General features: G+C 53.2%; 5 protein-coding genes across 12 annotated transcripts; 2 read left to right on the forward strand and 3 right to left on the reverse strand.

Moving 5' to 3' along the window:
* Positions 1-681: 681 nt before the first annotated feature.
* LTB4R (leukotriene B4 receptor) lies at positions 682-7,295 on the reverse strand. Of its 4 annotated transcripts, none has more exons than XM_086710054.1 (2): positions 7,196-7,295; positions 682-1,971 (listed from the first exon to the last, which is right to left on the reverse strand). In XM_086710054.1, exon 2 carries the CDS (start codon positions 1,913-1,915, stop codon positions 917-919), a length of 999 nt encoding a protein of 332 aa, XP_086566180.1. In that variant the 5' UTR covers positions 1,916-1,971; positions 7,196-7,295; the 3' UTR covers positions 682-916. The 4 variants fall into 4 exon arrangements, with proteins under 4 accessions (XP_086566180.1, XP_086566181.1, XP_025774290.2 ...); XM_086710055.1 differs by having other exon boundaries at positions 7,200-7,292; XM_025918505.2 differs by lacking the exon at positions 7,196-7,295 and adding an exon at positions 2,570-5,334.
* LTB4R2 (leukotriene B4 receptor 2) lies at positions 5,474-7,303 on the reverse strand. Of its 2 annotated transcripts, none has more exons than XM_025919939.2 (2): positions 7,196-7,303; positions 5,474-6,851 (listed from the first exon to the last, which is right to left on the reverse strand). In XM_025919939.2, the coding sequence occupies exon 2, from the start codon at positions 6,842-6,844 to the stop codon at positions 5,768-5,770; it is 1,077 nt and encodes a 358-aa protein (XP_025775724.1). In that variant the 5' UTR covers positions 6,845-6,851; positions 7,196-7,303; the 3' UTR covers positions 5,474-5,767. The 2 variants fall into 2 exon arrangements, with proteins under 2 accessions (XP_025775724.1, XP_086566179.1); XM_086710053.1 differs by having other exon boundaries at positions 7,200-7,302.
* A 233-nt stretch (positions 7,304-7,536) lies between these two features.
* CIDEB (cell death inducing DFFA like effector b) lies at positions 7,537-12,615 on the forward strand. 2 transcript variants are annotated; one of them, XM_086710058.1, is made up of 6 exons: positions 7,537-7,790; positions 8,305-8,452; positions 10,281-10,425; positions 11,272-11,421; positions 11,674-11,864; positions 12,032-12,615. In XM_086710058.1, exons 3-6 carry the CDS (start codon positions 10,294-10,296, stop codon positions 12,168-12,170), a joined length of 612 nt encoding a protein of 203 aa, XP_086566184.1. In that variant the 5' UTR covers positions 7,537-7,790; positions 8,305-8,452; positions 10,281-10,293; the 3' UTR covers positions 12,171-12,615. The 2 variants fall into 2 exon arrangements, with proteins under 2 accessions (XP_086566184.1, XP_025775527.1); XM_025919742.2 differs by lacking the exons at positions 7,537-7,790; positions 8,305-8,452 and adding an exon at positions 9,779-9,984.
* Positions 12,591-17,891, reverse strand: NOP9 (NOP9 nucleolar protein). 2 transcript variants are annotated; one of them, XM_025919727.2, is made up of 10 exons: positions 17,504-17,891; positions 16,832-17,290; positions 15,973-16,083; positions 15,588-15,729; positions 15,279-15,471; positions 14,446-14,586; positions 13,912-14,037; positions 13,520-13,756; positions 13,202-13,307; positions 12,591-12,869 (listed from the first exon to the last, which is right to left on the reverse strand). In XM_025919727.2, the coding sequence occupies exons 1-10, from the start codon at positions 17,736-17,738 to the stop codon at positions 12,712-12,714; spliced, it is 1,908 nt and encodes a 635-aa protein (XP_025775512.2). In that variant the 5' UTR covers positions 17,739-17,891; the 3' UTR covers positions 12,591-12,711. The 2 variants fall into 2 exon arrangements, with proteins under 2 accessions (XP_025775512.2, XP_086566176.1); XM_086710050.1 differs by having other exon boundaries at positions 17,488-17,622.
* A 35-nt stretch (positions 17,892-17,926) lies between these two features.
* On the forward strand, positions 17,927-23,774 carry DHRS1 (dehydrogenase/reductase 1). 2 transcript variants are annotated; one of them, XM_086710056.1, is made up of 9 exons: positions 17,927-18,342; positions 18,567-18,741; positions 19,906-20,049; positions 20,210-20,289; positions 21,595-21,727; positions 22,042-22,188; positions 22,730-22,799; positions 23,115-23,195; positions 23,379-23,774. In XM_086710056.1, the coding sequence occupies exons 2-9, from the start codon at positions 18,592-18,594 to the stop codon at positions 23,513-23,515; spliced, it is 942 nt and encodes a 313-aa protein (XP_086566182.1). In that variant the 5' UTR covers positions 17,927-18,342; positions 18,567-18,591; the 3' UTR covers positions 23,516-23,774. The 2 variants fall into 2 exon arrangements, with proteins under 2 accessions (XP_086566182.1, XP_025775332.1); XM_025919547.2 differs by having other exon boundaries at positions 17,927-18,139.
* The last annotated feature ends 382 nt before the right edge of the window (positions 23,775-24,156 follow it).

Here is a 24,156-nt window from a genome sequence, read left to right on the forward strand (position 1 = left end):
TTCTGCTACCATCTTCCTAAAATGCTGTCAGGACAGAGCCAGTCCAAGGCTCTCTCAAACAGTCATCCCTAGGAAAGAATGACTCATCCCTCTCACTTACAGGAATCTTAATTTCCTAAGAATGATGACTGGCACAGAGGGCCCTCAGCCTCAACCTACTTCTGAGTGTATTTTAGGGGCTGGCAGAATGTTAATGTCCAGAATTCCAGGGGCTAAGATCTGATGACTTGGTTCTTAAGTGAGGCCTCCTTGGGAGATGAGGGGAGGGAAGGCAGTGGCCTAGAACATTGCCCACTGAAAGGACAAAGCTGAGTGGCAGGAAGTTGGAGTCATGGTAACAGCGATACCTATCATAAGCTTCAGGGTAAAGGTCTCAGAGCTGTGCTGTTTTCTCAGCTCATCTGCTGATTCAGGGAGTCTGGCATGATAAGCCCACATGGGTGGCCTTCTTCCATCTGCTCCTTCAGGAGTCTGTAAGACCTGTGCTCTAAGTATGATGGGCAGGGCACCTGCCTCAGAATGGGGGAGGAGAGGGGATTCTGGTTTCTGTATCTTTGTGTCCCTTCCAAAACTGAAAAGCACAGGATGTGATGTGCCTCTCAACTGTTGAGAAGGATCCCCAGAAGAGCGCCCAGCAGCAATCCTAATTCCCCATTATACACACACGCCCCACACACAGGGTTGACCCAATTTGAGGCTTCAGTTTTAATAGCAAAGCTGCCCCAGGCTTTCACTGGGCCCTTACCTGCCCCGCCCCTCCCTCCTCTTCTGCTCCACCCCACTGGCGTTCTCCTCCTAGGGGTACAGCACTGGGCCAGGCCAACGTGGGGGCATTCCGCCAGGAGGAAAGCCGACCTTCCACCAACAGCGGCAGCACCACCACCACCACCACCACCCAGACCTAGTTCAGTTCGCTTCACTGGAGAGGGTTGGAGACGGTGAGGTTCTCGGTGGTGCCATTCTCGGGAGTGGCGGGGGCGCCCCTCACCGTCTGGGCCAGGGTGCCCCCGCGGCGGGTGCTGGACGCCTCGGAGCCGGTGGCCTCCAGCAGCTTGGCGACGAAGCCCACGCCGGCCGAGCGCAGCAGGCCACCGCCGGCGCACGCGTACAGCACGGGGTTCACGCTACTGCTCAGGAAGGCCAGCGCGATGAACACGTAGCGCGCCAGGAGCAGCCGGTTCCGCAACGGCCCCGCCTCTCCGCCGGCCAGCAACCGTCCCGCCTCGGCCAAGTTCACCACGTGGTAGGGCAGCCAGAAGGCGGCGAAGGTCAGGATGATGAGCGCCACCAGGCGGCCCGTGCGGCGGCTGCGGCGGAAGCGCCGGGCCTGCAGCCTGCGGCCGATGTCGGAGTAGCTGGCCACCACCACCAGGAAGGGCAGCAGGAAGCCGGTGAGGGCCTCGAAGAGTAGATGGAAGGCGTTGAGTCGTTTGCTGGGGTACTTCAGGAAGCACACCAGGCTCCAGTTGTTCGGTGCCAAGGTCACCGTGCGGTACACGACGACGGGCGTGGCCAGCAGAAGGGACATCACCCAGATGCCTGCCAGCACCCACCAGGCAACGGCTTTGGTACGAACCTTCTGGGACACAAAGGGGAGGGCCACCGCCAGCGAGCGGTCCAGACTCATGGTCGTGATCAGCAGGACGCTGGCGTACATGCTGACTCCGCAGACATAGTGAAACAGGCGGCAGCCAGCCAGTCCGAACACCCAGGTGCGTTGAGCCACGTTGTGGAGGAAAAAGGGGGCAGTAAGCAATACAGCCAAGTCGGCCAGGGCCAAGTTCAGCACCAACAAGGCAGTGACAGAGCGCTTCTGCATCTTTACCAGGATGCTCCACACCACAAAGCTGTTGCCTGGAAGCCCCACAACCAGTGCCACTGACAGGAGGATGATCGTCAGCAGAGCGATGAACATGACACCTAGTGAGGAGGTGCTGCAGAAGATGTAGCGTCCGGGGCCACTGCAAGGACCTGGAAGGTGAGGGTGAACACAGGCATGAGGGTGGGGAACCAAGGTTTCCCGACACCCTGGACACACCTAGCCTGATGGCTGTAGCCAGCTCCAAATCAGCAGCATCAGTTGCACCTCTGCAATATACTGTCCTCACCACTGTCAACAGACCTGTCTTAAGGGGATCTGGCTGAGTAGAAACACTGATTTCCTAACTAGGCCCCGGGGCTCCTTCCTGCCCACAGACCCATTTGCAAAATGCAGAGCAACAACAGCAGACCCTTTCTGCCTCCTTCCCTTCTGAAACCCAGAACCAAATGGCAGGGGCGGGGTGGGGGGATGCTTTCCTTAACAAGGACACACCCTTCAAAAGGCTAGCTTCTCAGTCACCTGCCAGGCCCCAAGCCCCCTCAGTTCCAATGATTTCCACCAATCACCTCACTCTCTCCAGAGGTGCCCAGGGCCCACCAGGAATAACAGGAATGGGGAGGAGTTTGTGGATAGGAGACAGGAACAAATCCTCCCCAGCCAGGCTTTCTTTGGAAATTCCTTTGCCCTTTCGATCATGGCTGTAACCTGCCCCACCACTACCTCCCTACTCCCAGGGTACTTACTTACAGACTTTGCCGCGTACTGGTTGGAAGCTGGTGCCAATCCCAAGGCCGGGGCAGAGTGGCGTAGCCTATTACCAGATCTGTCCCAGTTCCAGGGTCCTGGCCCCAGGTCTGGGTGCTGTCAGCTACGTTGGCCAGAGAGGAAGTACCAAGAAGCAGAGGAGGGGGAAGACACATCTTCCTGAGGGTGGGGCTAAAACTCCTAGCCCTCCCTTCACTGGGGAGGGGGGAGGGATGGTCTTTGTGTTCCAGAAGAGCCTAGCAGGGAGGAGGACTCCTCAGGGGTGGGACCAGATGAGAAGAGCCCAAGAAGGTGCAGGGAGAGGAAAGAGGGGTGAGGGGAGTGAGTAGGCTGGGGTGTGGCCTCAGATGCAGGTCTAGACTGGAGAACTGCACTGGGTCATACAGGAGAAGGAGGGAAGGAAGCTGGAGAAGGGAAATGGGCTCATATTGAGAGGCCAGAATGTTGGATATCTTTACATGTCATGTAAATAATATCATGTAATAATTTTTAGATTAATAGGAAGTGAGCAACAACTAACAGTCTTGGGAGGCATCAAGACTTGGCAGAGAGACAAAGGAGAGATGCCACCTCCCTGGGAACTTCCTGTCCTCCAGGAAGATGTGGCTAGGTTATGGCTTTGGGTTTAGGTAACATCAGGACTTGAAGAGGACAGCACTCTGTCTGTCCTTGGCTTGGGTTCAAGCCATGAGCAGAGTTGGGGGGTCGGGCTCTTCCAGAACCCCCCCATCCCTTCCCTCATGTAAAAAGATTGGTTCAATTCTTCTTCTTGGCAGAAGCCAAAGTCCAAAGGACCTCCTTTGTATTACACAGAATGCCAATTTCTTCCCCTTCCCCAACCACTTCCCTTGTGCTTGGACGTGTGGCTACCCTGCCACATGAATTTGGATTGAAGATCTGGGCGCTGGGCAAGGAGGTCAGCATCACCTCTTTCCTACCTTCTCATAGTTGGCTGTCCAGTCCCACCTCAGACACACAGAGAAAGTGGAGGCTGAGCATAGGGAGAGGAAGTAGGGGCAGTGATGCGTTATGCTTGCCCTGCCAGGAGGGGAAACCAGGAATGTACAGGGAGGAACAGCCCCAAGAATGGTCACTCTTCGGGGCGCCTGGGTGGCTCAGTTGGTTGAGCGTCCGACTTCGGCTCAGGTCATGATCTCGCAGTTCGTGGGTTCGAGCCCCGCATCGGGCTCTGTGCTGACGGCTTGGAGCCTGGAGCCTGCTTCGGATTCCGTGTCTCCCTCTCTCTCTGCCCCTTCCCCGCTCATGCTCTGTCTCTCTCTGTCTCTCAAAAATGAATAAACGTTAAAAAATATATTTTTAATAAAAAAAAAGAATGGTCACTCTTCTCCCTTCCTGGAAGGAGTGCAGTCTCTCCCTTTGACCTCTTCTGCAGGGACTGAGAACTGAAAAGTCTTTCCTTCAATCTGACCATGAGCCTTTCTGCTTCCTTTCCAACTCTGTCACTTCCCAGGAAAGATGCACTTTGGTCCATCTTTGGTGGTCACTGAGGTCCTTTACCCTCTCTGCTTTGAGAAGGGTCAGTGCAGAGCTGACCCAGTAGCTGTGAGACAGAGGATGTGATGCAAAGAAATGGGCTGAAACCACAGCAGGAAGGCAGAGTTGAGGAAGGGCTTTCTGACCACAGAGGTTGTAAGACAGGGACTATGGAAGGGAGGAAGTTAGGGAGCTTCTGCCCTGACACATGAGAACAGGAAGAAGTTCCCGCTGTCAGTGTCAGAGGATGCAAGTTCTGGCCCAGAGCTCAGGGGTCAACCAGAGGCCCCTCCTGACAGAAACTGGGTTGTCTTCGCCTCCTCTCCCAAACTGCTCCCCACTTCCATGTCTCTCAACAGCCTTTCTTCCTCCACCCCAGGCTAGATACTCTAAGCATACTTCCTGCCCCCCAGATGCAGAGCTCCACCCTGCCCCAGTTTGGGTGCCCCTGGCGTGACCCTGCAGACTGAATTTCCTTTACTCTTTCTTGGCCTCTGTCTGAGTGATGTGAACAGTCACTAAAGCAGAACCTGGGATGGTGGTCCGGGTGAGCACTCAGGTCACCAGCCATCTAGTTTTGCCAGGGACTGAGGATTGGGACAAGAAACTGTTGGTGGTGAAACTGGGAAAGTCTTGGGCAAACGGGGATGTTAGTCACCCTAGCGACCACATGTGTGTGCATGTGGACGTCCTCTGAACTCCATCCTACATCCTCAAACTCAAAAGCGTCAGGATTCAGAACAGTTTGGGGACCTAGCGATAGAGAGATTCCAAAAGATGGGGGCCAAGGGGCATGGGGGGCAGTGAGCAACAGCTAGCAGTCTTGGGAGGAGTCAAGACTTGGCAGAGAAAAAAGGAGACCAAGGAGAGATGTCACCTCCCTGAGAACTTCCTGTCCTCCAGTCATCCACACAATCCCCGTACCCCTCACCCCAAGCCCCAAATGTCCCCTGGGTGAGCCTGTGCCTGCTCCTGGGCTCCTTTTTGAGTCAGGTGACCTTCGGGGGGAAGAGTTGGATTCAGAGAGGAAGACAGGGCTCCCAGCCTCCCTCCCCACACTGCACCAACCACAAGACAGGAAAACTTTCCTTTCTAACCCCACACATTGTCTTTCCCCTTCCAGAGCTGGCGTTTTCTCCACTCAACTCTTTCAGACTGCAGAAAGTGGCTCCCATCCCCATTTTCTCATTCAAGCCCCCATACCTTTCCTTCCTCTTTCTCCCTTTATTTCCGGAGCGGTCTATGGCTTGGCTGGAGGGAACCAGGCCACCCAGACTCGGGAGGACAAGTCAAGATGCCACTGAAGGCTGGCAGTGCCCCAGCCTTGGACTGACCCAGCAGAGAACCAGGTGGCTTCAGTACAACTCAGGCATAATGAACTACCAGTGTGGGCATGCTTAACCCATCATGTAATGCCCCCCTCCTCAGTGTATTTCACAGTAGCTACTGGCAACAAGTAAGCAGTTCTGGCATGTAGGCCCATGCCTACCTGCAGGCACACAATATTCACTAACAAGGACCACCACCACTTGCAATCCCTCAGTTTGGAGGAACCTGGGCCTGCCCAGAATGATCCAAACTGTGGCCAGAGAAGGCTCCCCAAACGCTCCAGTTGTTCCCTGAGTTCTGGGGGAGGGACGACGGAAGGGGATAGGGAAGAGCAGGCCGGGTTGGTAGGGTTTGGTGTCAAGGGTCCCATCCCTGACTGTCCTTCTCCACCCCGCCCCCAGGGTCTCCATCGCCCCGGCCCTGCCCCACCACTTTGAGCCGAGGGGTAGTTCGGAGCTCCATGGTCCCCTCCCTAGAGCGGCCCCCGCCTCGGGCCTCTCCAGAGCCCTCAAAGAGTCTTGTAAGGAAGCGGGGACCTGCCCGGGGCAGCAGATCCCCTGCGGTGAAGACGTAGAGCACCGGGTTGACGCTGGAGCTGAAGAAGGCCAAAGCTGTAGTTCCAGCTCTCGCTGCCTGGCCCGCCCCGCCCAGCCTGGCCAAGGCCCCTTCCGGCGGAGCCAGCGCGGCGACCACCTGCAGAATGTTGACCACGTGGTAGGGCGCCCAGAGCAAGCCGAAGGCGAGCACGATGGCGCTCACCAGCCGGCCCACCCGCGTCCTGCGCCGCCCGGCGCCCCAGCGGGCGCCCCGCAGCCGCGCCAGCGTCAAGCCGTAGCAGCCGAGCACCAGCCCGAAAGGAAGCACGAAGGCGGTCAGCGTCTCCAGGCTCAGGTGGGCCGCGGCGTGGGCCGGCGACGGGTGGCACAGCTGGCACACGCGGTCTCCCCACAGGTGGCGGTAGACGGCGGCCGGGGCGGCGAGCAGCAGAGCGGCCAGCCAGACGGCCAGCAGCAAGCGGCGGGCCAGGGCCGGACTGCGCAGCCGGGGCGCCAGGAAAGGGCGGGTGACGGCGAGGCAGCGCTGCAGGCTGAGCAGGCTGGTGAGCAGGACGCTGGCGTACATGCTGAGCGCGCACACGTAGTACACCGCCTTGCAGCCCGCCTGGCCCAGCGGCCACGCCTGCCCCGCCAGGAAGGTCGCGAAGAGAGGCGTGAGCAGCAGCACCGCGCCGTCGGCCAGCGCCAGGTGCAGCACCAGCGTGGCCGCCAGCGGTCGCCCCCTTGCGGGCCGCCAACCCGCCAAGCTCCACACTACGAAGCCATTGCCCGGCAGTCCCAGCAGCGCCGCCAGCAGCAGGAAGGCCGTGCCTGTGACCCGCGAGGCCTTCCAGCTCAGCAGCGTCTCGTTCCCCGGGGGTCGGTAACAGGCCAGCATTCTGTGCCTACCGGGAGATGGAAAAGGCCATGGAGGGCATTTAGGGGGTGGGGCAAAAGCCCGGGGTACCCCTCATGCCAGGTGAGAAGGGACTGCGTTTCCTCCCACTTTCCTCTCTTCTAAGAGCCTTGACTGACTTCCTGACCTACCCTGGCCCCTACTCAATCACTACTTCTTGGAACCCAAATCCCCTGCTGTCAGTCAGCCGACCTCCCCAGTCCTGACTCCCAGGCTGCCACTACCTCCACCTCTACCCCTTTAGCTGGGCTGCTTCTCTGTCCAGCCCCATTCCTTATACCTTAGGGCAAAATGAGTGGTGGGAAGTAAAGGTGCATGCGCAGATCTACTTACCCACCTGGGAGCTAGTAGGATCAGGCCCACGAGGGGGCTGGAGAAGCTGAAAGGCACAGCAGCAGTGAGTGAGGTGCCTACTCCTGTCCTCTGCCAGTTAGATTTGCAGTGTGAGACTAGGAATAGGGAGGGACGAGGTGGAGTTCTTCTCAGGCCTTTCCTGGGGCTCCTCCCGCACTCTACCCTTTCCCATCACTAACAGGTCCAGGCATGTGACAGGCTGCTTCCCTAGGAAACAGGACTATCTGCAGGTATACAGATAAGGTTCCCTGATCGTGTAGGTGAGTAGGGACACTACAAAATCCTGGGTCCTGCATCTGCCCTCGTCCCTCGGGCAGTTCTGGCCCCAGTTGTTGGGACAGTTGTCACCACGTGCTGAGGCTTCCCTGGCCTACACTCAGCAGAGAAGGTGACCCAAACTATTCGTTCCCCCAACTGCTCTATTTTGACCTGTTTCCTGACTTCTGACCCTGCTGAGCCCTCTTTTTCTTCAGCCTGCTACCTACTCCTCTTGATGAGGTTTTGAGGTTATGGGGGTGATGTCCAGAGCCGACGGCCAAGAAAGAATTCTTGAAGATGTCCTTGGTACAAAAAGGTGACTTTATTAAAGCATGGGGACAGAACCTGTGGGCAGGAAGAGCAGTTTATAAGGGTGAGGGGGTGATCCTTTATATACTGTGGAGCTGAAGGAGATAAAGTCAAGAGGAAGTTTCTTGAAGGGATTTCCATATGCTAAAGAGGAGTTACAGATTGTTGGGGGCCTAGCTATTGCCAAGCTAAGGCTGTTTTGCCCTCTAGCAAAGTATTATCATTAAGACAGTAGGGAGCTCCTGGAGATTGGACTATTGATGAGATTGCCCTTTTCTTGTAATTTACTAAGATATTTGTAAACTGATGGAGACTCAGGTCCTGTGATCTCTATCAGTTTAACCATTGTTTTCTGTTCTTATCTTTGTTCTTGCACAGCTAGGAGTGCCTGAGGAATATCACACATATCCCACCTGGGGGCAGGGGAGTTGTTAGTTTGTGCTCTGCCTTTAGCTTGCCTTATGCACCCACATCACTCTCATCTCTTACCTTGTGCCCTGCTCCATTCTTTCTACTCCCAGGGCTCTCAAAGGGCTACCAATGACAGCTTTCAGTCACAGTGCTGAGTTCTGGGGGATGCATTGGAGGTACAAGGGACTTATCAGCTCTTTGAGGAATCATAACACACAACCACAAAGAGACCATCCTACGGAGCTACGAGATAAGAAGGTAGGAAAGGATGCATTGGTAGAGACATACTGAAAAGAAGCCTTCTCTGGGCAAAGCCTGGAAATGAAGAAATTTGAGGGGGACCTAGTACACTTAAGTTGAGCTAAGGGGAAAGACCCCTGCCCAGTTACCAGCTAGAACTGGGCACTCCTTGGGAGCCAGGACACCAGTATTGTCTCAGTTTGGGTTACTTCCAAAGCACAGCCTGAATTAGCATGGGTACAGGTAATTCTGCATCTGGGAAGTCAGCTCAGGAAGTAGAAGTGAGGGAGCAGGGGAGGAGAGGGAAAGAGAGAGCCAAATAAGTGTGTTATTGAGTCTCTTCAGTAAGGATTAGGAAGCTCTCAGAATTACACAGAATGCCTTCCAGAAAGACAGAAGACTGGGGCACTGATGCCCAGCTTGCCTTCTTCACTGTTTGAGGGCTATCCTAGAGGCATTATACACACTTGCAGCCTATACGTGTCAGGAGGCTGAGTGGGCTGCCGCAGCCTCAAACACCTAGGCGGGAAAGCAGAGATTTACACTCATGTGAGGGGTTCAGTCTTAGTGAGAGTCTGAGCTGCCATACAACTATCCACAACTATAGCTGAAATCAGAGATGGGACTCAGGGCACCCAAAGCCAGTCTTGATGCCATCAAAAGACAACCCCCTTCCCCTTCACATCTCCTTCACGCCGATTCAGTGGCCAAAAGAGAAAGGTGAGAGAGAAAGTGACTAATGCAGTGTAGCTGAAGTGAGTAGTTCTGGAGATTGAAGCCAGAGAAATGTTGAGCCGGCCCCTCCCCTAGACGGAGGAAGAAGCAGGAAAGCAGGAAGGCCAGGGTCCCAGACAGGATCCTGGCGATCCTGGATCCAGGGAACAGGATCCATCCTCTCCTCACACGCCACCCTGGCACACTGTCTCACCCTTCATTTCCTCCAAGCTCTGCCCATGATCCCACCTGCAGCCTGGCTTCCCCTTTCCTAATGGTGCAGTTTATGGCTTTCACAGTAGGTGGCAGCAAGTACAGTGCAAATCATGTATAACGCAGCTTCTCTAGGGTTGGGAGCCAGGAACTATTCCTAGAAATTCTCTCCATAGAAAGAAAAACACCAGAGACCACATTCCATCCTTACATAGTTCCCATTTATCCTCAGCACACACTGCCATCAGACAGACAGACACACACACACATACACACACACACACACACGCACGCACGCACGCACGCACAAAAGCCTCATGACTTTTGTGGGCAACTCTGGGCCTCAATCTCTCCTCCACTATCCCATCTAGGCCCCTCCTTCTCTCCCTCCCCTTGGACTTTGCCCTTCTTACTGGCCAGGCAGGGGGGACCAGAGTCCGGGTTGACTCATCTCCCACCTCACTGGAGCTGAGATCCCAGCTGTGTAGCTGAAAACACCACCATTTCAGCCCCAGCACAGCAGAGAACCACACAGCCCAGAACTCAGTGGGAGAGGCAACTCCCCTGCTCCTTCCCTCCACCATGGAGTACCTCTCAGCCCTGAACCCCAGCGGCCTGCTCAGGTGATTTTTAACCCTCCTTTCTACCCTCCAACTCTGAGGATAGGGCATGGCAACAAAATTCCATTCGGCCCCCAGGAGACTCTGATACTCACCCCTTCTCTTCCCTGCCCCCACTTTCCACAACGGGCTTATCCAGCTATGGAACCACCACTCACCACCCCCACTCCATGGTCTCTCCCTAGGCTACTCTGATCTGCAAACCTAGATCCCTCCCTAACTCCCCAGGCACCCCACCCCATCATCCCTACTGCATTCACCAAACTTCTCACTTCTTGACCTTTCTTCCCAACTACCAGGTCAGTATCCAGTATGAGCTCTGAGTTTGGCAGGAAAGTCTGGACTTCAGCTCCACCACCCCAGCGACCTTTCCGTGTCTGTGATCACAAGCGAACCACCCGGAAAGGTCTGACAGCTGCCACCCGCCAGGAACTGCTAGACAAGGTAAGTGAGCCAAATCCCTAAGTTCCTACTGCAGGGGCTAGAGAAGAGTGAGAACTTACAGTGAGTGAGCAGAAAGGCTGAGGTTAGTTACATGGCTGCTCCTCCCTCTGAGGGCTAAAGTGGGGGAGGGGGGGTGCGGCGCGGTTCAGCCCAATGACCAATGCTGTATTTAGGTTATTTCTTTTCCAGGGGGTAGGAGGAGGAATAGCTAGGGAGGGTTGGGGGAATGGCATTCAGAAGTCAGTATGGAATGGTGATTCATATGACAAGTCAAGTTCAAGTCCAGATTCTACCACTTGCTAGTGTCACACTGTAGGAAGTTGTTCAACCTATCAAAACTTTAGTTTCTTGATCTACAAAAAGGGAATAATGTTACACCTTTCTCCTAGGGTTGTGGAAAGGAGTCAAAGAGGACATGTATGTAAAGTCTACATAGATACCTGGCACTAGTGAAGACTCAAAAAGGCTAAGGGTCATTGTTACTGAAAACAGTTCTCTGAGAGTGGGGGACAGTGAGGTAAGACACTGGAGAGAAGACAGAAGGATGGACCTCAAGAGAACCTGACTAGTTTTTCAATTCCAAACCACTAGGATTGGCTCAGAGGGTAACAGGGAAAGAGGACAATGACAGAGGAGCAACTAGGTTAAAAAAAGTCAGCCCTTAGCGAGGGTCCCCCGGCAACTAAGCACCAAGAGCTGGAGCCATTTGAAGAATGGCAGTTTCCCAGGAAGTAGAGTTGGGGTGTCAACCAGCATCCAGAGCCAACCAGTGGATGTGGGGCAGCTGGAGAGGGAGGGGCATGGATAAGCCCTGCCCCTTCCCTCCTGCTTCCTGTGGCTGGGCAGGCACTGGAGGCCCTGCTGCTGAGTGGAATGCTAACACTGGTGCTGGAGGAGGATGGGACCGCCGTGGAGAGTGAGGACTTCTTCCAGCTTTTGGAGGATGACACGTGCCTGATGGTGCTGGAGTATGGGCAGAGCTGGACCCCCAGCAGGGTGAGAGGCCCATAGTGGGGCTTGCTGTAGGCCACCAATCCTTTATATCTCTCCCAAGCTTCTCTAGCCCAACCGTGATCTTGGGGGCAGAGACACTGGGAGAGGTAAGGGGTTGCCAAGGACACCATACAGGGGACAAAGAGTCCAGGCAAGGGTGGGTCTGACCCAGTGCTGGTGGGGAACTGTGTGCCCAGTGCACACTGTGGGTGTCAGGGTGTGAGGGTGCGTGGCACTGATGAGTGTACCCTACAGAGTGGGGTGCTGTCATACGGCCTGGGCCGGGAGAAGCCCAAGCACAGCAAGGACATCGCCCGTATCACCTTTGATGTATACAAGCAAAACCCTCGAGACCTCTTTGGCAGCCTCAATATCAAAGCCACATTCTATGGGCTCTACTCCATGAGTTGTGACTTTCAAGGACTCGGCCCAAAGAAAGTACTCAGGTCAGAGACCAACATATCGTATTTCCTCATCCCCTTACAGTTGCAGCGCCCTTAATTCCTTCTTCTATACTCCCCTATTCATAATCTCTCCCTTGTGGAAAACCCCCTCTATAGCCTCCTCCCACGTTCCCCCACCCATCCGACTTCATCTTGTCTCTGCCCTTCAGGGAGCTCCTCCGTTGGACCTCTGCACTGCTGCAAGGGCTGGGCCATATGTTGCTGGGAATTTCCTCCAGCCTTCGCCATTTAATAGAAGGGGCCGAACAATGGCATTGGCAGCGGCAGGGTCGCCTTCATCCCTACTGAGAAGGGGCTCCAAGCTGCTTTCTGCCCCTAGATTCATTCCAAGAGACACACTGTGAGGATTGTGACAGCATCAGCTTTGGAGATCTGAAGACAGTGCAGATTAGGTAACTCACCTGATTTCCCCAATGCCTTCTGACCCCATTGTGACAGGCCCCATCAGCATAACGCCTTACACCCCTAGCCTATACCCTTTCCTGAAGAATGCTGTCCCTTCCTAGCCATCTTTCCAGCATCCCACTTACCTGGAAAGGCCACAAGCCTGTCCCCAGGTATCTTGACCCCACCCTGATCATTGCTACATCTAGATTCCTTGCAACTCCTCCTGTCCCTAAGCTTCCTAGTGCACTGAATTCAGCCCTTTCTGATTTTACCTTGAGATCTCTATTTCTTTATACCCTTTTCCCCAAAATAACAAAAACATTTCCAATAAAAATATAAAAATGTTTATTAATAAGACTTTTGATTCCAACTTAAACTAAGAAGGGGACAGGACAGATACTCCCGCTACCCTCCCCATCACCCAGTCCCAGGTCCAAAGGCCTCAGTCTTCAAGTATTGAGTTCAAAGCCCTCCTCCGCTTGGCCACTGCCCCCTGCTGCTGTTCCCAAGCCACTCGGCGCTTCAGGAAAGTAGTCAGGGCCACATTTCGAGCCACATGGTGGCCAAAAGGGTCTCTTATCAGCTCCTGGTTCCGCTCCCCTGCAAAGGGAATCACTCATGTTCAGTATCATCATACAGTCACCCCCCGTGCTCAAAGCGACACTCCCTGGGTGAAGGTCCCTCCATTTTCCCTGGGCCCTGGGTTGGCCTCAGGGATAATACCTCAGTCTCCAAAGAACGGAAGCCAGGAGAGGGCGGGAGCACAGGGCTGCATAATCAGCAGAGGAAAGGAGGGCAGACTGCTAAGAACCCATGGCCAACACCACCCTTTTGAACTGAAGTCTCTGCTGTATTTAAGTCCCCTCCCCAGCCACTCAGCCATCTGGAGTGAGGGAAGTTTGGAAAGGTTAGAGAGAGGTGCAGGTACTCACCCAGCTCGGCAGCAATTTCCTTCCGGGCCCCCAAGGCTGCTCCACTCCAGATGGCATCTAGCACTCGGCTGCCATGACGACTACAGGCCAGAGCCACGTATTGTCCCTGCAGTGAAACAAGCAAGGTAGGTCCCCCTAGGGCATTCCACAAAAGTGCACTGGGGAGGGCAACGGGGAAGTGAAGTTTCAGAAGTTTGTGGGCTGAGTCGAAAGAGTCTGGGAACGATATATCCTCTCTGATTCTGAAGGACAGTCTCAGGGCAAGCTCATGTTCTCTTAAATGGATGTTGGTGGGGGAATCAAAGCAGAAACCAGAACCTTTAGGGTCTTCAGCACACGGCGACGCTGCTTGCGCGTCACGGAGGGGCTGGTCAGGACGGCATCAAGCACGTGGGAGCCAGCAGGGTTCTGGGCGAGAGTCAGAAGTTGTGGTCCCGTCAAGGCACCCAGACTTCGAAGTACGATACCAGGGCTAGAGAAGTGCAGCAGATGCTGAAGCAGAAGAGACCCAAGGACTGTCACTTCCCCCAGAGCCCTGGCCGTGGCCATTTCCACCTGGTAGGACAGAAACAGGGATTTAGGAAGCAGCCACCAAAGTGCCACCCCCACCTGGATGAAGCCAGAGATCCCCACACCCTCACCACAAGGGTGAAGGACTTTTTAAACCCTGGCCCCAATTAGTCACTGACTTGGCCCCTCTCCTACCTCACCTGGTGCTCTGCGGGCACTGCCCCTTCCTCCTCTGCCAGTCTATAGTATACCTCATAAGCCGTCAAAGTGGCAAAGAGAGGCACACAAGCCACTTGCCGGGAAGGGGGCTCCGCACAGTGGAATGCCTAGAGGAGAAGACAAAACGTGATGAATCGGAGAGCTACCTCATCCCTAACCCCGACTCTCTAGACAGAGGAAAGCATTCAGGAGATGTGAGAATGTAAGCTGAATAAGGGCAGGATCTCATCTGCCTTGCTGTATCCCCAGCCCCTATACACATAACAGGGGTTGAATAAACATTTATTCCTTAAATAAACTGCTCTCTTAGTTCTGGGAGACAATTTTCATTCCAGGGCTATGAGATGGGTTTGGCCTCATTTCTCCCTGGATCTGTGAACTCCTTGGACATTAGGCCTCTTGAGTCCAGAGATACAACCACTGAAGATTAGAGAGGTCCTAACAGGTGGAATTTGAACTGAGGGCATAAACAGGGCAACACCTGTTTATTTGAACTGAGGGCAACACCTACTCACCTCCAACAACAGCTGCAGGACCCGGGCTTGGTGGGCCCCAACTCTGCGGCAGGCCCCCACCAGGGCAATGACCACCCCGGGGTGACCTTGAGCCAGCACAGCTTCCAGGGCAGGGCTCAGCTCCTCAAACACGGGGGACAGCTGAGGGGAGGCACAGAATGAGGAATCTTTGGCATTCTGTAACAGTGGACTGAGTTATTCAGAGAAATCTTCCTGCTGAAAACAACTAGAAGTGCTAGATAAGCACGGCCAATATCAGGATTTGGGTTTGGCCAGATGAAGTCTAGGACAAGGGGCAGTCTTAGAGGTGCTGCCTCACATGAGGGAAGCAGCAATACTTTAAATGGCCACACTCTCAAGATAAGGGGATATTGGAATTAAATCTGCCCTTCTAGGGGCACCTAGCTATCTCCGTCAGCAGAGCACACAGCTCTTGATCTTGGGTTGTGAGTTCAAGCCCCACATTTGGTGTAGAGATTACTTAAAAATAAAATCTTAAAAAAAAAAAAAAAAATCTACCCTTCTACCCCAACTCCCAACTCTGTATTGCTACAGATAGTTGACCACAAACACGGGTCATGGAACTTCAAGCTGCATATTTGGATTAAGCCAGTCGCCTGCTGGTATTGGAACCCGAGAAGCCAAAACAAATCCTTTCTGAGAAGGCACTTTCGTCATAAGCTCTGAGTAACCCCCAGGAATAACTTCAAGGGGAATGGCCAGCACACACTCAGAGATGCAGAGGCAGGCACACAATAAAATAAGGCACAATGAACAAAAACTAGCAGAAATAACAGAGCACAGAAACAGATCCGGCCCCACTCTCAACTCACCAGCTCAGGGGTAGTAACAGCATCCAATAAACGCTGCAAAGGGAAGTTGGCAATGGGGTGTGCGGCCAGGGTCTGCAGCTGCCCTTGGAAGTGATCCTCAAAGAGGCTCTGGAGCCTCGGGGGCTCCAGCACCAGCAGCACTTGCTCCAGGAGTCTGGAGCTCGTCTGATCCCGCAGAAATAGCAGTAGGGGGCTAGGGACAAGGAGAAGGTGATCAAGCAGCCTTTATTGCATCTAAAATATCCATATCACTTCATTCACTTCACACAGCCTCATCAACTTTGGTTGACTCTGAGGCCTAGACCATACCTGCCATCTGCTGAGGAATTGCGGCTACTCAGATAGCCAATCACAGCACTGCAGAGCTGAGCACAAAACTGGGGCAGTTTGCGGTGTAAGATTTGTAAGGCCACTTGAAGGCAGAAGCTGGAGATCTTGTCAGTGATAAATACTGAGGGAGAGGGCAGAAATAATAAAAGCAGCTCTTCCAAAATCCAGACAACCTGTACAACCTCAAACCTCAAGCAAAAGATATCAGGGACTTTGGACGTAAAAGCTCTATACAGAGTCTTTGCAATATCAAACCCGATCAGATTTGAAAAGGAATAAGACTGATCGAAGTAAGGGCCTCAGATGATGACAGTTCACCTCCAGAAAAGCAGGTCCTAGACCCTCCTCCTTTTTCCCTCCTTACCAGCAATGTCCTTCAGAAAGCAGGAGCTCAGGTCCTGAAGGCGATTCAAGAAGGTTTCAGGGACCTCAAAATCAGATGGCTTACCTTCTCGAGCTGGGGCCCTTTGTGCTTCTGAAAGAAGACCAAGAACACGTGCAGTGCTGGGATCACAAACTACCATCCAGGAGGAAGAATAATCCCATAGATGAGCAAGGATTCAGCTTGGAGATGCAGAACACATATGAATACCTCTTCTCATCTGGATGACTAAACAGAGACTACGTTTCTGTTTTAATTTTTCTAAGAAATTTCAACAGCTCCCCAGTGGTCCGTAGAAGATAGGCCAAACTCTCAGGACTTCAAGGCCTCATCTAAACTCTCTAACCTTATTTCCCAGAGTTTTTCAAACTGTAGGTCGCTGCCTACAAATGCATCATAAAATCACTTTAGTGGATCTTAACCAGCAATTTTTCAATAGAATAGAACAGAAAAGAAAATATCAGAATGGGTTGTATATATATTAACTTCTCAAAGTTCTGCTTGAGTCCAATATATGTATACATACACAGACGCATGTTCAGTGATGTTTAAAACAAACAAAAAAAAAAATCTGTGAGTTGTGGTTTAAAAAAAATTTGACACCCATTCCTCATGAATCACCTCTTACCCCTGGCCTATTCTACTAGCTGTCCCCCAAACACACCTATGCATCCTCACGTCTGGGCCTCTGTGTGCACTAATCTTTGGCCTGTTAAGTCTTGTCCTAATTTCTCTGCTAATTCTTTAAGGTCAGCAAGAATTACTCTTCTGCTTACTCTCTTCTACTGGACTTCCTAAACTCTCCTCTCCTCTACGTCCACTTCCCTCTTGTAATACTTACCAGGTGACTGAGAGCCACGGTGCCTGGCTCTCTCACACTCCAGAAGAGTCCCTCCCAACACCTGTAGCAGAGTTCTGACCACGAAGCTGCCATGTGTGTCTCCACAGTAGAAAAGAAAATCATCACACACCTCGGAGGCTAGTCCCAAAACCAGCTCCTCCAGAGTCTCCAAGGGACCATCCTTGCCATCTTCCTCCTCTTCCACGTCCTCCTCCTCTTTCTCTGCAGGGCTCCCCAGCAATCGAGGCAGCTGCAGCAAAGCACTTTGCAATACATGCACCCCGCATCGATGACAGGCCACAAAGCGGAAGTTGGAGCGCAAAGTAGCCCATACTCGACACAGCGGTTTCAGGGGACTAAATCCCAGCAGTTCCTGCATAATCTCACTGCCAGTCCTGTTTGTGGCCAAGGCTAGGGCCTCAGCTTCCACTTCCTTCAAAACATTGTGCACCATCAGTTCTGAACAGACAAGAAAAGAAATATTTTAGAGACTAAGAGGAGGATGGTTATGTTCCATTAGTTAACTAAAGGAGGGAGAGGGGAGCAATGAAGAGGATATGGGAGACATAGACTAAGTCCCTATGCCCTGGGGACCCATGAAAATTCTCCTGCCTATCCCAGAACTTATGTCCAGCGAATCCCTCTCTTAGTCTCACCCTGAAGTCTCCCCACCTCGCTCTTCTCCGGTCTCAGGAGCCTCTTTCAGGGCTGACAGCGCCTGGCGAAAATACCCCAGAGCTTCGGGGCTCAGGTGAGGGTGCGCGTCTGGGGCTGGCTCCGAGCTCCCGTCCGGAGGCCGCTGGCGGCCTGGTGGGGGGCGCCCCGATCCCTTGGCCCCGCGCCCCCGTTTGTCACCAGCTGGAAACCGGCGGCCAGCCTTGTGGAGGGAGCGCGGACCCGGTCCCATGAGTGCTCAAGGCCGTGTCCGTCCGCGAAAGCGTCTCCAGTCGCAGAGGAACGTCACGCACGTAGGAGCATGCCGGGTCCGGACGGAGTTTAGGAAGGCCGGCGTGCTCGGCGCGCAGCATATACGTCACGGTATTGGCGACAGCCCCTAGCCGGGTGACTGTGTGTGTCCCCAGGTCGCCCCGCCTCCAGTCGCCAGTCCTGGCCCCAGCACCGCCTCCCGTGCTCTCTGACCCTCTCCTCCAAGCCCTCCGCTGATCCCGAACGGGAACGCGGGCTGGCACCCCAGCCTCACACTCTGATCCAGTTGCAGTCACCCGGTCCCGCCCCCGCAGCCAGAATCGAAGTCCTAGAGTCCAAGGACTTCGCCGGCTAGACGGCGCCGGGACTGCAGGAGGGCAGGTAAAGGGCGCGAGCTCCCTCCTGCGTGCCCGGTCCCCGCTCTCACCCCCGACCCGGAAGCCGCCCCTCCGGGCTCAGCCCGACTGGGCCACGCCAGAGGCCAGAGCTCTGGATAGCCCAGGACGCTGCGTGGACCCGCCGTTGAGGGGCTGCCGCGCTGAGCGCCCCCCACCCGGTCAACCCCTTTCAGAGAGTCCTTATAGGTGGGTAGCCCTGGACAGTCCTACCGAGCCCCCTTATTTACTTCTTGGCCTGCCAAAAAGGACGAACAGCCTTGCCCTGGGGTTTGCACCGTTGTCCTGCTCTGAAACTTCTCTCTTCTCAGAGGATCCCAACCTTGGCTCCTCCTCCCTCCCGCTATCCGGGTCCCCCTTCCACACATGCACAAGATGCAGGCTTCCCTCAGAGCAAGTCTTTGCTTCCACAGATTTTACCCGCTTTGCATGTGAGTCATGGCAGCTCCCATGAAGGGCCAAGTGTGCGTGGTGACCGGTGCTTCCAGAGGTATTGGCCGCGGCATCGCCTTGCAACTCTGCCAGGCAGGTGCCACAGTTTACATCACTGGCCGCCATATGGACACGCTGCGGGCCACTGCTGAGGAGGTGGGTGCTTCCTCTGGAACAAGTGGGACACACACCACCTGAGGTAGCCCTTCCCATTAACCACTCCTTCCACTAATCCCTTACCTGAAACCATTATATTCCTCCACGAAATGTGAATATTTATTCAGACTGGAATAAATGAAGCCCATAAATGACTTCAGATCAGGTCAAATTTTGCCAATAAGTGAGTTTTATGGAAAAAAAAAACCTTCTCTTTGAAACCTTCAGGGATTTTGGAATTGCAGCTGAAGGGTTGTGGACCTGTGCTTTCCTTTATTTTAGGGAAGACTTTATTGAGCTGTACACTTTCAGTTGACTTTTTTTTTTTTTTTTTTTTTTTTTTTTTACTGGATTTCAGTTTGAAAAAATATATTTGGTTTGCTAGGCACTGGGTGAAGCACTGGGGTTACCAAGATAAATAAGATGTCACTTCTGCTTTGGAAAGATAGGACCCAGCAGGAAATCAGAGGCAGACACAGAATGCTCTGGGAGCACGGGGGAGCAGTTAGGAGGCAAGAAGGTAAGAGGGTGGGAACTAGAGCATGGATCTGGAGAATAGGAGGATTGGTCCTGAATAAGGTATTTCTTCTTCCTTTGAAGTTAGAGGATGGGGACTCATTTGTGAAGGGTGAGGTAGAACGGAAAGTAGAAATAGTTCATGCCTGAGAGTTTTTGATTTTTCAGTAACTAGGCAGGAGCATTGGTGATGTGAGGGTAAGAGGGCCAGGACAGAGGCGAGGTTACACGTGAGCGGTGAAGAGTGGGAGCTTATGGTGTGAACGTTGGAAATGACCAAGGATGAGGAAGAAGAGAGATATTCCTTTCCCAGGAGCATCCCCCCTTCCCTATTTGTCCCTTGCCTTCCACTAAGAGTATACAACTACTTGCACCTGGTAGGCCTCTGTAAATGTAGATTTTAAGCTTGAGATCCCAATCTGTTTCCCTCTATAGAGAAAGGACCTAGCATTCCTGAAACTCCTCAAATAGACACCAGAGGGCGGTATGGCTCACCATATTCCCTCAGCTGCTGGCTTTGATTCCTACTTTTGCCTTCTCAGTGCCCCCTCCCCTTCTCAGCTCCTCCCAAGCTGGGACTTGAAGAGGGTTGCCTTATGTCTCACACTCATGTGCAACTATAAGCTCATATCCCCTCTGTCTCTCCAGGCACAGTCTCGAGGGGGCCAGTGTGTGCCTGTGGTATGTGATTCAAGCCAGGAGAGTGAAGTGCAAAGCCTGTTTGAGCAAGTGGATCGGGAACAGCAGGGGCGTCTGGATGTGCTGGTCAACAACGCCTACGCTGGGGTCCTGGTACCCTTTACACTTTGATTCCAGCTCCACATCCCTAACCTCCCCCTCTGACCCCTGAGTCCTGAGTCCTTATCCCCACTCATGTCCCTTTCATTATCCAGCCCCTCATACCTGCCTGCCTTTAGATCATCCAATTTACAACACTCCCTTTGCCTTCCAGGCAATTATAAAGAACACTAAGAAGGCATTCTGGGAAAGCCCTGCCTCCATCTGGGATGATATCAACAATGTTGGACTCAGGTAAGTGTTCCCTTTGTCCCAGGGTCTGGGTTCCCCTCATTCACTCAGCTGAGGGCCTGGACCGTTCCTCATATGCTTGTTCTCTGACCTCCCCATCTCTTTCTTCTCCTTTTTGTCCCGTTTGTCTCACACCTCTGGAAAATTTCCATCCAGGTGGATCTGTACCTGGGAACATTGACTTTTACCTTGTTTCTGTCAGAACTGACACAACTGCACTTGCTCTTGGCCTCTCTCCGGCCTCACTCTGCACATCCAAGTGCGTGATCAGAAGGAAGCCTCCCTCTTTGAATAATGCACACCACCTGTAGTTGATATTAACAAAAAAAAATTCTTTTGTCTTAGATCAAGAGAAGGTCAGTGAGTGTGAGTGCCAGCCATGTTAGCCTCCACATCCTCACTCCAGATCCACAGGCAAGGGCACTCCAACATCAGAGTTACACATACATCTGCATGGGAGTGAGATGAAACACAGCACGAAGAGTTCACCTAGCATGACACACCACTTGTGTCTCTTTTTTATTGTTGGAACGGTAGTGCCCTCTCAGAAACTGCATTCCATGGGGGTGTGATCAGCCACCTGTGGGAGTAACTAAGAGATTATCTGAAAATCTGTGCCTAAAGCATTTTAAGAACACCCACAGCTTCTTGTGGAAATACCAAGGAAGCAGGATTAGAATCCAGTTGTGATTTCCAAGGCAGAAGAAAGATTATGAGGACAGAGAGGGATGGTCAGCCAAGAGGCAAGAAAAGAAAACCTAAAATGCTGATAATTGGCAATTATGGCCCACATGCTTAGCCTTCCAAAGAGAGGCCTTCCACTCCCTCATCTCTTGCGGGTCAGAGTTTTGAGCCTGGGCAGAGGCCCAGGCCTTGGTCCCTGAGCCATGATGAATTTTCCAAGATAAAGGCCATTTTGTGAGCCTCTGGGAAGCCCACCAACATGTCCTCACCTCCTCCTCCACTCACGTACACATTTACTGTGCCTTTCCTTTGCATTACCTTAGATTGGGCTTTCCTTTTGAAACTATAATTCTCTCTACCTGTTTTCACTCGGAGGATCCTGTTTCCCATGCAAATGAAATGTTTTTCTGGTTATCGAATATATGTGTGCTGGGTTTTCCCTACATAGGAGAATGGAAAACTGAGTTTTTCCTTTACACGCATCCATTGGTGGTTCCTTTTACCACTGTTGCTCTCAGGAAGTGGCCTCTAGCCCTAGAGGGCAGAGGAAGCTGCCAGGGCTACAGCAGCCAGGCCAGCAGTGAACGTCATGTATTCCTTCTCCTTCCTTGCCTCACCTTCTAGAGGTCACTACTTGTGCTCAGTGTATGGAGCACGGCTCATGGTACCAGCTGGCCGGGGACTCATCGTGGTCATCTCCTCCATTGGGGGGCTGCAGTATCTCTTCAATGTCCCCTATGGTGTTGGCAAAGCTGCGGTGAGGACCCAGGAGCACAGGGGTTAGGGAGGCATTAGACAGTGATGGTACCCATAGCTCAGGAGATCCGATCCCCAATGATCGGAGTAGTAAGGCCCACTGGCTCCCACCTCTCCCTCTGCGCCTTCATAAACAGTTCCTTTGCCTGGGCTCCCCTTGGGTGGCCAGGGTAGGCAGCACACTGGGGAAGGTGGACAGCTGAGACAGGGCTCCTGAGAAGGGCTGGGGCATCCTCAGCAGAAGCAAGGAAGGCAGGGGAGGAAGGTGATGTGGCTGGGCGCCCTGGCTCTCCCCTGCCTTCTGTCCTTCTACAGTGCGACAGGCTGGCTGCTGACTGTGCCCAGGAGCTGCGGTGCCACGGGGTCAGCTATGTGTCTCTGTGGCCAGGGTTGGTGCAGACAGAACTACTGAAGGAGGTTGTGATGAAAAACAACAACGCTGATGATCCCCTGTTGAAGCAGGTTGGCAGGGGGAGGGCGAGGGAGGCAGGGAACGCAAAGGAATCAGCTTCTCCATCCTCAATGACAAGACAGTAACAAAGAGGAAATACCCAGGTGCCTACTGTGGCAGGAGCAGGGCCAAGCAGCATACATACATTATGTCCTTTCATCCAGCAAAGGAGATATTATCTCCATTTTGCAGATGGCAATTCTGAAACCTGGAAAGGTTAGAAACTTGCTCAAGGTCATGTATGCCATAAATGGAAAAGCTTCCTTCCCCGAAGCCCATGCTGTTGACCCCTGCCCTGAACTAACCTAGAAGGTCCAGACATAGTTGACATCCCAAGATCTTTCCACTTAGGAAAGGCAGTGGGTCCTGGTGCCAGGGTACAGGATGTACCTGGAGGTAGGGAAGAGTGGCTCAAGCATCTTCTAAGATTCTGGGTCCTGCAGGTGCAGTGATGAGGGCCTGTCTCTCTTGGAATAGAAGCTAAAAGTGGGAAAGAAATTTGGGCAGTTCTCTTGGAAATTAACCCTTCACTTCTCTGCCCCTGTGTTTCAGTTCAGATCTGATTTCAGCTCTGCAGAGACCACAGAAATGAGTGGCAAATGTGTGGTGGCTTTGGCAACAGGTAAAGCGGTTGGGGGCAGGTGGTAACAAGAAAGGGCATGGAGAATCTGCAGGGTGGTGGTAGCCAGTTCTGGGTCCTGGCTCAGGAGATGGTTGAGGAATATGCCCTTCTTTTCTCCGGCTTCTGGAGACCCTATGTGGGCCCACTTTGAGGTTTGGGAGCCGCAGGAAGTATAGCCAGGAGTCAGAGGCCTAGGAATAGAAAGAAAGAATTCTGGGCACCGAAGCCTGTTTCAGTGGTGCCCTGTCCCACTGGGCCCAAACCTTGTCACACTGCATCACTGCCATGCCTTCTCAGCTGTATTTGTGCCCACAGACCCCAATATCCTGAGCCTGAGTGGGAAGGTGCTGCCATCTTGTGACCTTGCTCGACGCTATGGCCTTCGGGATGTGGATGGTAAGAGCTCTGGCCCAGCAGCCAGCCTGGACCTCCCTTCCTCCGTTCCCTGCTCACTTCACCTTCTCCCACACTTTCTCCCCATTCCTCCCTCACATCCCACTCAGGCTCTTTAGCCTAGGCGGAGGTGTCTGAGGAGTGGGAATGACAGTGTAACCCTTCTCTTCTTCCTGTGGTCCACAGGCCGCCCCGTCCGAGACTATTTGTCTTTGAGCTCAGTTCTCTCTCATGTCTCCACCATGGGCTGGCTGGCCTCCTACTTGCCTGGCTTCCTCCGTATGCCCAAGTGGATTATGACCCTCTACACTAGCAAATTCTAACCCTCCTGGCCTGACCTCACAACTGTTCTCCCTTGGGCTATATGGTAGGGCCTGACTCCGTGAAACAAGTCAGCCTCTACTGCTTACCTCATACCCTTGATATGAAGAGAAGACCTCCACTGTATGTCCTGGGTGAGCCCTCGGGGCCCTTAGATACTTCTTTATGCCTTAATTTTACTTGCCCCTACATTTTACTTTTTGCCTTAGTATTGAAAAACATCCTGCAGGCTAATAAAAGTCTCATTTCTCTTTCAACAAATTTTTGACTGCTGGTTCTGTCTGTGCTTAGCCAGTGTTAAGTACTTGAGAGAAAGACTCCAAGACATACCTGCAAGCTGTTTAGGTCCTCAAGGAGCTTGCTAGGACAAGGCCCCTTTCCTCCACATCTGTTCCTACTACTCTTCCCTCTAGAGCCGCCCAGCTCAAGGGCACCTGCTCTTCAGCTGCGAGGCCCATTTCCACACCTCAGCTGGGGAGCAGGGTCCCTCCCCAACCAGAAGCTGGCACACCCCTATCTCTCAGTACTTTTCCACCCCCTCATTCCACCATCTCTTTAGGGATGCCTGCTGCCTTCCAGCTGGGCCTGCTTTTGGCACAGCAAGGGCAGATTCCTTGGTATTTATGATTTCCTGGAATTTGGG

Source organism: Puma concolor, chromosome B3 (genome assembly GCF_028749965.1).
Source record: "Puma concolor isolate L17-30 chromosome B3, mPumCon1.1.hap2, whole genome shotgun sequence".
Classification (NCBI taxonomy): Eukaryota; Metazoa; Chordata; class Mammalia; order Carnivora; family Felidae; genus Puma; species Puma concolor.

Excerpts from the sequence above, each read along its gene's own strand:
- LTB4R (XM_086710054.1), bottom strand. The coding sequence starts at position 1,915 with ATGTTCATCGCTCTGCTGACGATCATCCTCCTGTCAGTGGCACTGGTT.
- LTB4R2 (XM_025919939.2), bottom strand. The coding sequence starts at position 6,844 with ATGCTGGCCTGTTACCGACCCCCGGGGAACGAGACGCTGCTGAGCTGG.
- CIDEB (XM_025919742.2), top strand. The coding sequence starts at position 9,944 with ATGGAGTACCTCTCAGCCCTGAACCCCAGCGGCCTGCTCAG. Across the intron at positions 9,985-10,280 it reads AACCCCAGCGGCCTGCTCAG|GTCAGTATCCAGTATGAGCT; the intron begins GTGATTTTTAAC and ends CCCAACTACCAG. Across the intron at positions 11,865-12,031 it reads GGCCCAAAGAAAGTACTCAG|GGAGCTCCTCCGTTGGACCT; the intron begins GTCAGAGACCAA and ends TCTGCCCTTCAG.
- NOP9 (XM_025919727.2), bottom strand. The coding sequence starts at position 17,738 with ATGGGACCGGGTCCGCGCTCCCTCCACAAGGCTGGCCGCCGGTTTCCA. Across the intron at positions 14,587-15,278 it reads CTGTTACTACCCCTGAGCTG|CTGTCCCCCGTGTTTGAGGA; the intron begins GTGAGTTGAGAG and ends GCCTCCCCTCAG. Across the intron at positions 14,038-14,445 it reads TCCTGCAGCTGTTGTTGGAG|GCATTCCACTGTGCGGAGCC; the intron begins GTGAGTAGGTGT and ends CTTCTCCTCTAG.
- DHRS1 (XM_086710056.1), top strand. The coding sequence starts at position 18,592 with ATGGCAGCTCCCATGAAGGGCCAAGTGTGCGTGGTGACCGGTGCTTCC. Across the intron at positions 18,742-19,905 it reads TGCGGGCCACTGCTGAGGAG|GCACAGTCTCGAGGGGGCCA; the intron begins GTGGGTGCTTCC and ends CTGTCTCTCCAG. Across the intron at positions 23,196-23,378 it reads TGGCCTTCGGGATGTGGATG|GCCGCCCCGTCCGAGACTAT; the intron begins GTAAGAGCTCTG and ends TGTGGTCCACAG.